The 13,247-nt window shown below is 48.5% G+C and overlaps 1 protein-coding gene across 2 annotated transcripts in view; it reads right to left on the bottom strand.

Annotated features, from left to right (window-relative positions):
- Window positions 1-13,247, bottom strand: part of GRM7 (glutamate metabotropic receptor 7) — a gene marked incomplete at its 3' end in the record, with an annotated part of 243,052 nt that overhangs the window by 15,345 nt on the left and 214,460 nt on the right. Inside the window, exons 9-10 of one of the 2 annotated variants that reach the window (XM_082060404.1) lie at window positions 11,608-11,854; window positions 6,870-6,940 (exon numbers count right to left, since the gene is read on the bottom strand). In XM_082060404.1, the coding sequence (XP_081916530.1) occupies window positions 6,870-6,940; window positions 11,608-11,854 (318 nt within the window). Of the gene's footprint in view, window positions 1-6,869; window positions 6,941-11,607; window positions 11,855-13,247 lie in introns of those variants that run through there. The other variant, XM_082060405.1, reaches the window with a different exon arrangement.

Genomic DNA, 13,247 nt, shown 5'->3' with positions numbered 1-13,247 from the left:
GGCTGGTTCGTTTGCCACCAGGTGACAAATGACATAAGGCGGGGGTGGAATCAGCGGGACGCGCAGGGACCGGCGTGTGGCGCTGTGACACGTGTCTGTGTGGGGCCGACGCAAACCCAGGGACGGGTCCTGGGTAAACGCGGCTGTGACGACAACGATGGTTGTCCCAACCACCGTTTATTTCTGGTCCCGTAGCACACCTCGCACACCGCGACTCTGTACCACCGAGGCTGGTTTCTGTTCTTACCTATACGACCTTTGAGCAGTTTTCTTCACGCCTGTAGTCACACACACACAGAAAACTGCATGGATCACGCATTTTGAGAACTTCATTTACCTGTAATATTGCTTATTTTCAGTTTTCCTGGCCTTTTTTACTCCGTTATTACTATGATTAGCTTTCTGAACTGGCTTACCCAATTTCCAACAGGTTAGTGAACAAACACGCTCCCAGCGGAGCCGTTGGCACTGGTTGTGGACGGGACCTACTCCTGCGGACTGGATCCCGTGATCCCAAAGATCAGCCCAGAAAAATACACAATGGAAAAAAAAGAGGAGAAAAAGGTCTTTTGTCCTGAGTAAAGACTCAGCAGCAAGGTCAGCAGGCCTAACGCAGAGCTGAAATTATAGTAGCAATAGCGATTAAAAAGAGGACACATCCCAAAAGCTGCAAGATGCAATCATAACGCTTCCTATTGCCTGGGGAGGGCAGAAAGAAACCTGACTGCCAATATTGCCACGTCCCAGCCTGGGCGACTGCAGGGAGTTCAGGAATTCAGCTGGGAACGTCAAGTCTGATTTCAGAATCCTACAAGTGTTCATGTGAGTCGCCTCGTTACCGCAGAGCGGGCGGGCTGAGGGGAGGCTGAGGGAAGAGTCCTTACCCACGGAGGGACAAGAGAGCCCAACGTCTGTGTCTTTTCCCTGCTACTGCAATTTCTGATTTTGACAGATTCTCCCTGAGAGGATGTAAGGACTGAGAAATTAGTCGAAGGGAGAGCTCGGAGCTACTACGGGTTTATTAGGGAAAAAAGAGAGAGAGGGACCGGTCCGTGAGGTATAACAGTATATGCAAAATTTACAGCTCACTCCTCTTCCAGATTTCCTAGGAAAAAAGATCACGTAAAAAGAGAAACAACGGAAAGAAAGAGGAATACTAACATCCTAATTAACACTCATTTGTGTCTCAAAGACATAGATCTACCTACCCAGCTTTTAACATCCAAAGCACTTACAGTCTCGGTTGTGTGTTTTAACTAACGCTGTTCAAACATCAGACTAGAACGTGATCGCTTAAGCGCACAAAGAATTTCAGTTTTTAAAAGGAGGAAACAGTCTGACACTTTCCTGCATATTTACAAGTCTGGTAGCATGTAAGTCATGAAAGGTGCGAGACAGTCTGCAAAATAATTAATACAGGAGCGTGCAATTATGTGAATGCATTTAAGTGCATCATTCGATCTGGTTATTTTGAGCGGTACAAGGCAAACAAGCCGGTCCCCGGGCGCTGCCGGAGGAGGGACCTGGCGCAGAACCTGCTGCACCTGGAGGCCGCCGAGTCCCCAGGGTGCGCTGGCACCGCGGCGCTGGCACCGCGGCCCTGTCACTGCAGCGCTGGCACCGCGGCCCTGGCACCACCACGCTCACAGCTCCGCCGGCAAAATGGTCTGGCCGTGGAATAATACTAACTGAAAAACCAATCTCATCAGTAGCTGGAGTCCGGCTACGCTTAATCAAGGTAAAAGGACAAAGGCTTGGCTTCTCCTGACCAACTTTAGGTCTCACTCAAGCAGCAGTTGCCAAAAACTTATTTCATTTAAAACAAATGAAGCATTTAAACAAGCTATACTGCTCCCAGCCATACAAACCACGGTTTAAAAATAACATATATACAGGGTGAGGGATGCCCTTCACATGCTGAAAAGTCACGAGAGGATCTAACCTTGCACTGCAAAGGAGGATCCTCGCAACCCAGACAAAATCACGATTGTTAGAATCATAGGATGGTTAGAAAGAGAATAACTTCTGGCACTAGTTTGGCTCCTGGGCAACAGGATGCTGCCATGGGCATGTAGAACCTGAAGGAGAACACAGATCCAAATGGATTGAGACCTCAAGACACTGGGAAAAATTAAAATGCAAATGGAATGTGCAATGCAAATGGAGGGGAAGGAGGAATTACGTCCTCAAAACAAAAGTTCTGATTTTCCTTTGTCAAAAAGCGTCACTCCTCACTCTGCAGAACACACCAAACTGCATCTGCGTTCCAGCATATTGGTCTGAAGGCACTTTGGTCCCACACGCCTTCCTCTCTTCAGAGCTTGTTTCTCTGTAAATCTCCTCATTTAAAAAGTAAATAAGACAATATCAAGCCAGCAAAATTGTCCCCGTGGAAAACAGGCCTCGTTACAGATACCCCTCGGTGTGCACAAAATTAAAGGTTGTTCAGCTGTTCAACCTCATCAAATGGAGCCGGGCTATGGCTTGGAAAATATGTGCTACTGCATAAGTCATTTCTGGAATAAACACTCACGTGCCAGGTTCTGGGCTAAACGCGCAGAAGGACCGGGGTGCCAGGAGCCTGACAGTGACCTGTGCGCGTCCCCATCGGTCACCTGTGCGCGTCCCCATCGGTCACCTGTGCGCATCTCCATCGGTGACCTGTGCGCATCTCCATCGGTGACCTGTGTGCATCCCCATCGGTGACCTGTGTGTGTCTCCAAGGGTGACCTGTGGTGTCCCCATCGGTGACCTGTGCACATCTCCATCGGTCACCTGTGCGCGTCCCCATCAGTGACCTGTGTGCGTCCCCGTCGGTGGCCTGTGTGTGTCTCCAAGGGTGACCTGTGGTGTCCCCATCGGTGACCTGTGCACATCTCCATCGGTGACCTGTGTGCATCCCCATCGGTGACCTGTGTGTGTCTCCATGGGTGACCTGTGTGTGTCTCCATGGGTGACCTGTGGTGTCCCCATCGGTGACCTGTGCGCATCCCCATCGGGATGCACGTCAGAGACCCTGAAATCACATTTCTGCACTTCAGAGCACTCACTTTGCTAATGTGGAGGATACTGGGGGGAAGCTGTGCTCTTCGGGAGCTGAGCCTTCCAGGAGGGGGAGGAAAAACCAATTTTAACTGAGAAACTTGCTGAAAAAGGAAGGGAATTTGCTTGCACATTTTATCCGTGAGCGCCTCCACTGTCTCTGGAAACTCGTTGTGCAGGTGACGCGGCACTGACCAGCGCACGGAGGAGCCGCGGTGCAGGGGCCATCGCCACCCCAGCACCACCGGCCCACGAGCAGCCGAAAATCTGGAACCTGCTGTGTCAGTGAAATCATTTACAACTTGGGAAACAGGAAAATATGCATTAGGGACTGACTTGGGGTGTTGTACAAGCTAATCTGGATGTATCCCTGTGCGATACTTTAAGTATATCATCGTTAGAATAAATTTATGATAAGTGTTTAGTTTTTCAGTAAGCCATTCTAGAATAAAAATGCATGCAGTGGAGACCCGTCAAAGTCTTTGCTTATCAATTTTAACTGCAAATTCTCATTTCTTAGGGGTCTCCACTGAATAGAAAATCCTTCAAGTGAGGTTAAACACAGAGCACTTTCTCAGGATGAAACTAGCCACATTTAAAACGAAAATGATGCTTCAGTGCAGAGAACAGTTACTCTAGCCCACAAGGGCAGAGGTGTGATGAGCTGCAGAACATCCCCCAGTTGGCTCCCAATGCATTCAGAGTGTTGCCCGGTCCCAGAGAAGCTACTGGATGGTGGATGTGGTGCCAGGGTCACCCAAAATCCCGGCACTAGAGAGTGACTCAGCTCTTGACCCCTTCCAACACAAGCCCAAGATCAGTTTGAAGCCCCGTCATGACTCACATCACACCACCTTCATTACAGCATCATCCACATCAATGGATTTACATCCTGGTAGAGATATGACCAAGAAACATGACTTCACACAATGCGGCACCACACATGCCTGACAAATGATCTCAACACTTTGCCATCGCCATGGAAATCCCCCTGCATACAGATCAAGCAAAAAAATGACTTTTAAAGCAACAGAAAAGCTTTAGTAAGCAGCAGCCGGTGCCCGAGCCCCTGCCTCGGGCTGTACCCAGAGACCCTCGCTCCTAACACCACCAGAGGGGTTTAACAGCCTCTATGGGGTTGATGCCCTGCTCAGCATAAAATGCAGCCCTGCCCTTGCAGAGAGATGCGATGGTTGGCCTTTTCAAACGAGTTCTGTTAGTTCTGGGGAGCTGCTCATGGCCCCAAGCAGCTCACAGGACCAGGTCAGGGGAAGCCACAGGTGAATTCGGGGGGGAATGCGAAGTTCAGGGACCTGCGGCTCCAGGACGAAGCTCAGACATTTCTGCCGAGCAGGGACCTGCTCCGCGTGTCCTCGCCCCTGCGCTGCGGCGCGTTGCGAGGGTGGAAAGGGCGGCTGCTCTCTGAAAATCGGAGGCAAGAGCCTCAGCTGACATCAGTCGATGGTTCTTCAAAGCAATGGGACCACTGTGGTTTAGACTTGCTCAGCATCTGGCCCAGGTCGAGTGGAAGGCCAGCAGAAAAGACAGACAAACGGTATAACAGGTTGCTGAGAAGCTGCCGTGTTTCAGCATCGTCCCTGCTAAAGCAGCTTGAACTGCTGAGGGTCCAACAGTACCAGCTTCGTGCAAAAAGCAGCTGAAATAACGACACCCAGTAATAATAATCCAACCAAAAAAGCAGGGCAGCGCTCTCCATTGAGTCTCTCCTTTGGTGCTGCTAGAAATGTTAGGACAGACTTCAGAGCACAGCGGCTCCTGGGCACCACTGGAGCAAGCAAGGACCCTATGCCACAATCTTTGTCCTTGGCACAAGGCATCAGATTGGCGTCCTCAAAACACGGTGGTCCTTGCTCACCAGGTCCAGACGGCAGCCGAAGAGCAGAGCTGTCTTTCTGGGCTTATGTGATCCCATGGGCAATGCAGGAGCATCTCACGAGCACCATCGGCGGGATGCAGCGCGGGGTGAGGGACCTCAGCACCACGGGAGCTCCGCAAGCCCAAGGGACCGACCCGGCTCTGTCAGACGTCACAAGCGCTTCGGCCGCTGGTCTGTCTTTTCTTCCTGACCTGCGAGCATAGTGCTTGGTGATGGGTCAGGAGGAAGGCGCTGCAGATACTTCTGCAGCACCAACCGTGACTCCGTAGCTGTACCACGGCAGCCGGCGTTCCTGCGCCTTGGTCAGGGGGTGGACAGGCTTTTCCTCTGACCCAGATACCACATAGAGTTTGCCAAGCCTTGTATTGTCATCAGGCTCAACAGTAAAGAAGTCACATTTGTCACTCACAGGAAACAATTTCAAAGCATTATAAATGCATCTCCCTGTGCATCGCGCAGCAGAAACCGATACAGTCAAGTAATGGCTGAAGCACCGTGTTCGTACCTGCATACAAATGTGTTACTGGCAAAACAAGTGTCAATTTACTCCTAAGTTGATGTTTTCCTGATACCATTGTTTTGCTTTTAATATAGTGTGTTGTTTCTCGTTGGTTTCTGGTTTGTATTCCCAGCAGAACGACTCCAAACACGGCGACCGGAGCTGCAGCAACGGCCCGGCTGGAACTGAGACCGAAACCAGAGAGATCCGGGAAACAATCCGGCTGCACAACAGCCCTGGCCGGGCAGAACCACCACCAGAGCCCCAACCGCCACCCCAGCCCCAACCGCCACCAGAGCCTGAACCGCCACCAGAGCCCCAACCGCCACCAGAGCCCCAACCACCAGCAGAGCCCCAACCGCCAGCAGAGCCCCAACCCTCGCACCCGGACCATGGCCTGAGCCGTGCAGAATGACGGCCAGCGTTCCAATGCAATCAAAAGCAATCTGAACACTTCACAAGAACTGGAGCTGCATTGAAACTGGAGCTGTGGCAATTTACACCAGCTTCCTCTGACTCAGAAACTCAATTCAAGCAACATTCCTACCTTTGCTGATACAAGTTCTCACCTATATTAGTTCTCATCTGATACTAATTCTCAGCTAAACATTTTAAAACCATTTCTTCTGCACATAGCACAGTAACCGGGCCCGTACCTCCCATACCTGGGCAAAGCCGTCTGAGCGCACACAGAATCGTGGATAAGAGAAATAGTTATCACTGGTCGATAGTCATTTATCTCTGAGATCAAAGGCTTCTCTCTTGCCCTGATTTCCCTGGAAAAGCAGGGAGAAGAGCTCACGGATCCCAGCGCGGGCTCTCGGGACACCAGGAAAAGCCAGCCCCCCAAAACTGTCCGTGTGTGGGTTCCTGGGAGTGGCCACTGGGATCACCCACCCCCCAAAAACCTTGCAAGCCTTTTCTGAGCCATTGATACTTTTAGAGTAAAGAAGATCGCTCACATGTTCGCAAAGCTTATCTTTGTGCTGCCAGGCAACTCTGCTGGTAAAGCTGCTAGAAATGACTCAGAAAACATTTTGTTAGTTGTTAGATTTGATTGTCATAATTAACTTCTGATAATTTGTTTGTTCCTTTTTTAAATTGTTGTCAAATATCTACATATTCAGAGGCTTTACTGGGCTCCACCTCCACTGGTGGGAAGTAGAAGACACCCTGTGGCTCTTGTTTTGCTGGGACACGATTAAAATCACCCAAATCCTGGGTCTCTGCTTTGCAAACCCAGCCCTTCCCATGGGAGCTCCTGCTAATGGATGCGTGAACAATTTTTAAGTTCGATACTTGTTTTAGCATTGCTGCACTAAGGCACATTCCTCATTTGTTCATGTATATAATCATCATCATCACAATCATTTGAGAATAAAGTAATAAGAAGCTAGATTTTTCCTTACCTTTTTGGAAAGCAGGCAAAAGCTATACAGTAGGTGGAAGAGTGTACCAAGTAACAGATTTTTGAACACTCTTTCTTACTGGTGGTATGCAGTCTACAGGAAAAGTAAATACATTGGTATGTACAATACGTCTGTGCACAATAAACTCTTCAAATTTTGCCCTGTCATGGGGGCCACGACATTAATCCAACTGAGGAGCTCAGATTGGAGCTGCGATAGCGGAAAGCTGAGAGGCGCCACCATAGGAAATTAACTCTGGACTAGAAATAAATGACCCGGGTCACAGCGGTTCAGGTTCCTCTGAACATGGGAGCAGCTGCTCAGCAAACAGCGGCTCTGGTGGATCGGTTTGTTTTTTCCCCCTCACCCCCGAACAAATTCTGGAAGATTTTGGCTCAACTGAAGCCTCCCCAGCCCTTCTTCCCCCATGCAGTCACTCTCAGGTTCCTCAGCATCACAAGCACTCCCTTTAGGTTTTTTCCTCAGAAGGATGGAACAGGTGATGCTGTGTGGGTGATGTTAAAGACGAACACAAGTGAACACACAGCACAGCAGGACACAGCGCAGCAGCGTTTGCACACAGTGTCTGCCCGAGATGGGGACGCTTGTGTTCCACATGCACTACCGCAGCTCACTGGTGGGACCCCCGAAGGCAACGGCCATTCTCAGCGCGTGGGGACAAGTGAGGATGGACACACGCGGCTCTCGCTGCCGCCGCGACAGGGACGAGCTGACAGGGCCCAGAAAAGCGCTGGGTTAAAATGGAAACGTGCAGGTGCTGCCTGATCTGCACTGCTGAGAACTGGACCGGCTGCCAAGGGAGTTTACTGGACAGAGAGAAAAACATCATCTTGGATATGTCTGCACTGAGCCCTCGAAGCACCCGCTAGCTCAAAATTCAACAAACTGCTGAAAATTAGACCCTTATCAGCTTTTAGACCTTCAGGTTTTCTGGCTAATCCGGGGCCACGCGCCTTTCCTTTGTCACTGCTCAGCACATCTCAACTAAACTCCTGGGGGAAGGCGCCTGGGCCGGAGCTGCTCCGTCTTCCCAGCAGTGGTTTGGTGCTTTGACGCGCTCGGTCTTTGCCACCAAGATGCTGGACGCCTCCTGTTGGGCGCTGTGTATGACTGTGCTACTCTGCAATACCCATCTTCAGCTCTGGGCTTCGTCAGTACAGAAAAGCCAAAAGAAAAAACAAAAGGAAGAAACAATGGGGGTAAACTTGGCCACAGCCATTCTCATAGACATGAGATCAGAAATGGGGACACTCATCACCAAACAACTGTGACGCTCGTTTCCCTGTCATTGTGTTTGGTAAAGCCACGAATTCAAACAAGTTGCAAAGGAAAAGGAGCGACTACATGTAAATCTCAATATAAGTATGGGTTGGAGGTTTCAGTATCTTTCTTGCAGCCTGACGCTGTGCTGGGGGAGCAGAGACACAGAGCCAGGCAGGAGCCCTCGCTCTCTGCTCAGCTCCAGACTCGATGAGAAGCATCTTCTCAAACAACGTGAGATGGAGCAGGCGCGTGAGAACAGAACGAACACGGGTGGAAGCTGCTGTGGAACATTTTAGACGCAAACGCATATTAGCAGGAAAGCCTGTTGGATGAGTGAAAGTGTGCACATGCCAGATGGGAAACCGGAAACATTTAGAAAGCTTTCATAAGTAACACAGGTTCAAGATTGAAAAGTGTGGCCTTAATATATCCCATTCAGCACAAGAACCCTCCCAGGACACGGCTGGGGAGCTCAACCTGCGGCATTTCTTGCTTCCCATGTATCCTAAACAAAACACTGCAACACAGCGAGTCCCTGTTCCCATTTGACACACGCATTCCAGTTCTTTAGACATTCTTTTCAGGTTGATGCTAAAAGGTGGAGGTTTGTTCAAGGCTATTTTTTCTGTAAAACCATTCACTCTGTGTTTTTAGTTTTGACCCTGGACATGGGACGTATAAGCAGGACAGGCCATAAATTTGGGCTCAGTTGCCAAATTCCCCAGTGTTTGGAGGTACATGAACCCCATGCTGGTGGCTCGGCGTTCATAATTTCTTAGGAGATATGAAATATTTGTGTGTTTTCAATAGAAATGGCAGCTCCAGTCTCCAGTACCTGAGCAAGCCATGAACAGTGGCTCCACCACGAAATACAATAGAAAATCAAACTGGAAAACCCAACTGTACTTTTGCTCTTGCGAGAAAACAGGTGGCAGCTAAGCCAGGTCTACATCTAGGCTGGCTTTGCACTGTACTGATGAGCCTCAGGCTCATCCTTTAATCCCCTTCAATGAGCTGACTCTCAGCCTGACGCAGTGAGCGTTGGGGCAGCCCGGACCCATCCCTGCGCTCCTCAGCTAAATCACTGCACAAACACCAAAACCTTGGTTCTTCATCAAGATCATTTTCAAAACGTCATTGAAAACGTCGAGAGCTTTGCTGGGACGACACTGCCTTTTGTTGAGCTCATTACTGTTGTTTTCAATTTCTCCACCTAAAAATGGAACTGCAAATATTTTTCTAAACAAAGTACTTGATTTTTTTTTTTAAATGAGACTCAGTTCAGGTATTCAATGAATCAGTCGTATAGACACACGTGTTAAATGTCGCCTGATTAGGGGACTGATTGACAACCTATCAAACACTATAGCAAAGCGGGAGCCTGCGCTGGGACTAAATGTGCCCAAATACTTTAAGTACAGCAGTAGTTTATTTCATTTGATTTTCTAATAATTTTTACTAACACACATATCCAGGGAATTAAATAATAGCAGTAGGTGCAGCAGATAATATGAACAGATGGTACTATATATATATATATAAATAATAAAAATATTCAAAACAAGATTTATTTTCCAAACCATAAAACATTTAAAAGCCCAGTACTTGCAGAAAGCCATAGAAATTAATACTCCTGCACGTTTCCTGACTGGCTGGGCTGAACAAACAGATTTATGTGCTTTCGAACCCCACATGTAAGCAAATGAGGTGACACAAAGCGTTCTCCCTTCACGCACACTAATGGCAAAGCTGGGAGGGTTTTGCTCCCAGGGGACTTTACCCCAGCTTTAAACCCGTGTTAACTAAACCGGGACTGGAGATTGGGTGCTTATGGAAGAAACTGGTCGATCTTGGCAAGCAGGGGATTCTGTCCCTTCTCCTGCCTCTAAAATACATATTCTGGTATACAGTCCTTGGTTAAAAATGTTGTATTTTACCAGGAATGTGGCTGGTTAAGCGAGCAATATTTTATCTTAATAAACAAATCTCCGTCCCAGGGGAAAATCTGGCTGGCAGGGGGCAATATTCTCAGAAGTCTGAAAACGGCGTGAGATGCAGCGCAGGAGGATGAGCGCGGAGGGGGAGGCAGAGCTGGGGAGCCCGGGCTGCATTTCCACGGGGCTCCCCCGCTCACCACATCGAACGGTTCATCTGCACAACTTCTATATCTTGCTTGTTCAAGTTTTTGAGCGGAAAACCTTAGACTTGGGGTTTTTTGGAGGAGAAACTCTCTCCAACCCGTCTGACGGGAGCAGCGAGTAGTGGAACGCGGGTCAGCACCCGGCACCCCCGGCCCCAGCTCTGTCCACCTCCCTCCTCCTCCTCCTCCTTTCTCTCCCCCCATCCCCAGCAGCATCCCACGGGCAGAGCCAGCGGCGGGGGCTCCTTCGCCATGCCCAGAAACCTGTCTGGGCAGAGGATTCTGCAGCGCTCGCCCTCGCTGGGCGATACCCCAACGCAGGAAATGGGGATATTTATTTCCTCTTGCCATGGGGGCTCTGGTCAGCATGGCCAGAGGAGGCACAATATAGTACTTAATCTATGAGAAGCCCTTCCTTACTCTCATGTCGGAATCGTAGTTCTGCCAGTGCAGCTTCCAAAGACAGATTTTGTTTTTCCGGTTGGAATACATTTTGTATACCTGCATGATAACACATCAGAGAAAAATACTCAAGGGGTGAATAAAGGGAGGAAAAGTGCTGTGTCAATAATTTGCTGGCTGTTTCCACTTTGCTTTGACAGCAGAGTTTCTGCTTTGAGGCAGATATTCAGGCGGCGGTTAATAGACAAGAAGTGGCAGAGATTTCAGCAGCAAACGGATGAGCGGATCATGGGCAGGGAAAGGGCATTTCTCCACATTCAGATCCGTTTTTCATAAAAACTGCAGACATGTCTAAACCTTTCCAATATGCCACAAAGTTGTGCAGCTGTCTCCTTCCTCAACTCCTTCCAGATTCAAATGCAAATCGCATTTGATGGCCTCAGTATGTAATTTTGAGCTACAATATACCATGCCATGCACACTAAGGAAACTGGAAGCATCCATCCAATCTATTTTCCTTTTAAATCAGTGGCAGGTTTTGCATTCACTTTTATAGGACTGGATAAAATCCTTAAATGGGAATCTTCAAGGACTGCGAGACTTTTGCAAAGAAACACCATTACAGCTCAGGTTAGCAGAGCAATCCATGAGTTTGGTGCTTGTCCCTCTGTCCATCTGGGGAACCGCACCTGGGAGGGTGGAGTTTGACCCAGGGGGAGGGGCTGGTACTCAAGGATGCTGCTGGTCGCTCAGAGGGAAAGGAGGAGGAGTTATGGCAACCAAATGTTTCGTCAACAACTCAAAAAAGCAAGGAGGAAACACATAAAATAACATATGGTAGATACCAACAATCTTTAACTGAGAAGACCAAATAATAGGAAGACCCTAAAATTCAAATATTGGCCAATGCCAAGAGGAGATGAGCGTTACTCACTGTTGGGGTCCACGTTCTCGCACAGCTCTGTCTTGGCCTCGCCGTTGGGTCTGTCGCTGGGTTTGTGCGAGAGCCGTGACGACATGGTCGCTGCCGTCACCACGGCCTTGAAGCTGCGTTTCCGTTTCTGGACGTTGAGCTCGGGGTGGAAGATGATGATGTACACCTTCGGCATGTACAGCATCCCCAGCGCCACCGAAGCACTTAAGTTCATGGATATTGTAAGTGTGGTAGTTTGTATGTAGAGCTAGGAGACACAACACATGAGACACTATTACAAATAAGATGCCTGGGAAGCAGGCTGCGCTATTTCAAACATTAAGCAACAATTTAAAAGCAGTTTTTACAATGGGTTTGCAACCAAAGATGCGCAAGCCCAGAGCTCAGCCCTGCGGACCAGCCCGAGGTCCCACGCGCTCCAGCAACAGCCTCTTGGGGGCTCCGTGCTGGAAACCTCCCGCGTCCTCAGCAACACGATTGCTGCTGCATGCCTGCAGTGCAGCTTCACAGGGGGAAAATCAGATTTGGGCCTCAATAACATGGCTATAAATGTAAATTTAGGTCTATTGTAAGCTATAGAAGAGGAACTATAATAATACAGATCAGAAAAAAAAAACTTGAGGAAGTTGGGGGTTCTTTTGTTGTTGTTTTGGTGGGTTTGTTTGTTTTGGTTTTGTTTTGCTAGGCTTTAATTTTCTACAATTCATTGAAATAACTTTCCGAAGAATACACAATGATTTGTATGCCTGTGACATACAGCTGTGCTTATTATGAAAAAACAGCATATATGTGAGTCAGAGAGCAGGTTCTGCCACGAGATGGGTATTCGAAGAAACCATAAGGATTTAAAAACATAATCGGAAAACATACGAGGGTGAAAAAGCATTTTTTTTCCTTCTCGTTTTTTTTTTTTTTTTAAAAAAAATGACCATTTCAGAAGATCAACTTAATAGATAAACTAGAGCAATTATTGCAACTTAAGAGGATCAGGCACAGTTAAAAAGCAGAGAGGAAGCACAATGCAGGTGAGGGAGCTGAAGGGGGAGCGGAGTCTCTGCAGATCCACTTCAAAAATGGAATATACGGTAAATCCATATGGATGGGAAGATCATTACAGATTGAAGACGATTTCTTTGGAACACTATTTCCTATTCAGTGCTAATCAGTCTGAGTTTCTGCTGCAAAACCTCCATGAATAAATATAATGGCAGAGTAAAATGCTGACTCTACCCAGGTATTTCCAAATTCCCCCATTTAGAAAAATATGAATGTCCCCAGACTTGCCAGTTAGATCTACGTAACAGTTGCTATTACCGTGATTAAGACCACCAACGGAAGCAATAAAGTGACTTACAGAAGACACGCTGTGCACGGCTGGGTGTCCGTACAGACGCAGACGAGCAAAAACTACAGCGCTCCCTCAGTTTCTGTTTACTGTTATCAGAAGGAAACAACACTGATGTGTCCCAGTTAGGATATAACCCATCCCACCTTGTGAAAAACCACCCTGGACCAAGTTCCACCATTCGAGGCTGGGACGGAGCTCAGGACGTCACCTCAGCTAAACCCCAAGAAAAAGCCCCTGAGAGCGGAGCGACTCCTGCCAGTTCCCCGTGCGCCCACGTTCCAGATCCATCCTC

The sequence above is a fragment of the Streptopelia decaocto genome (genome assembly GCF_964273445.1).
Source record: "Streptopelia decaocto genome assembly, chromosome: 8".
Classification (NCBI taxonomy): domain Eukaryota; kingdom Metazoa; phylum Chordata; class Aves; order Columbiformes; family Columbidae; genus Streptopelia; species Streptopelia decaocto.
This window is presented reverse-complemented; position numbering and strand designations above follow the sequence as displayed.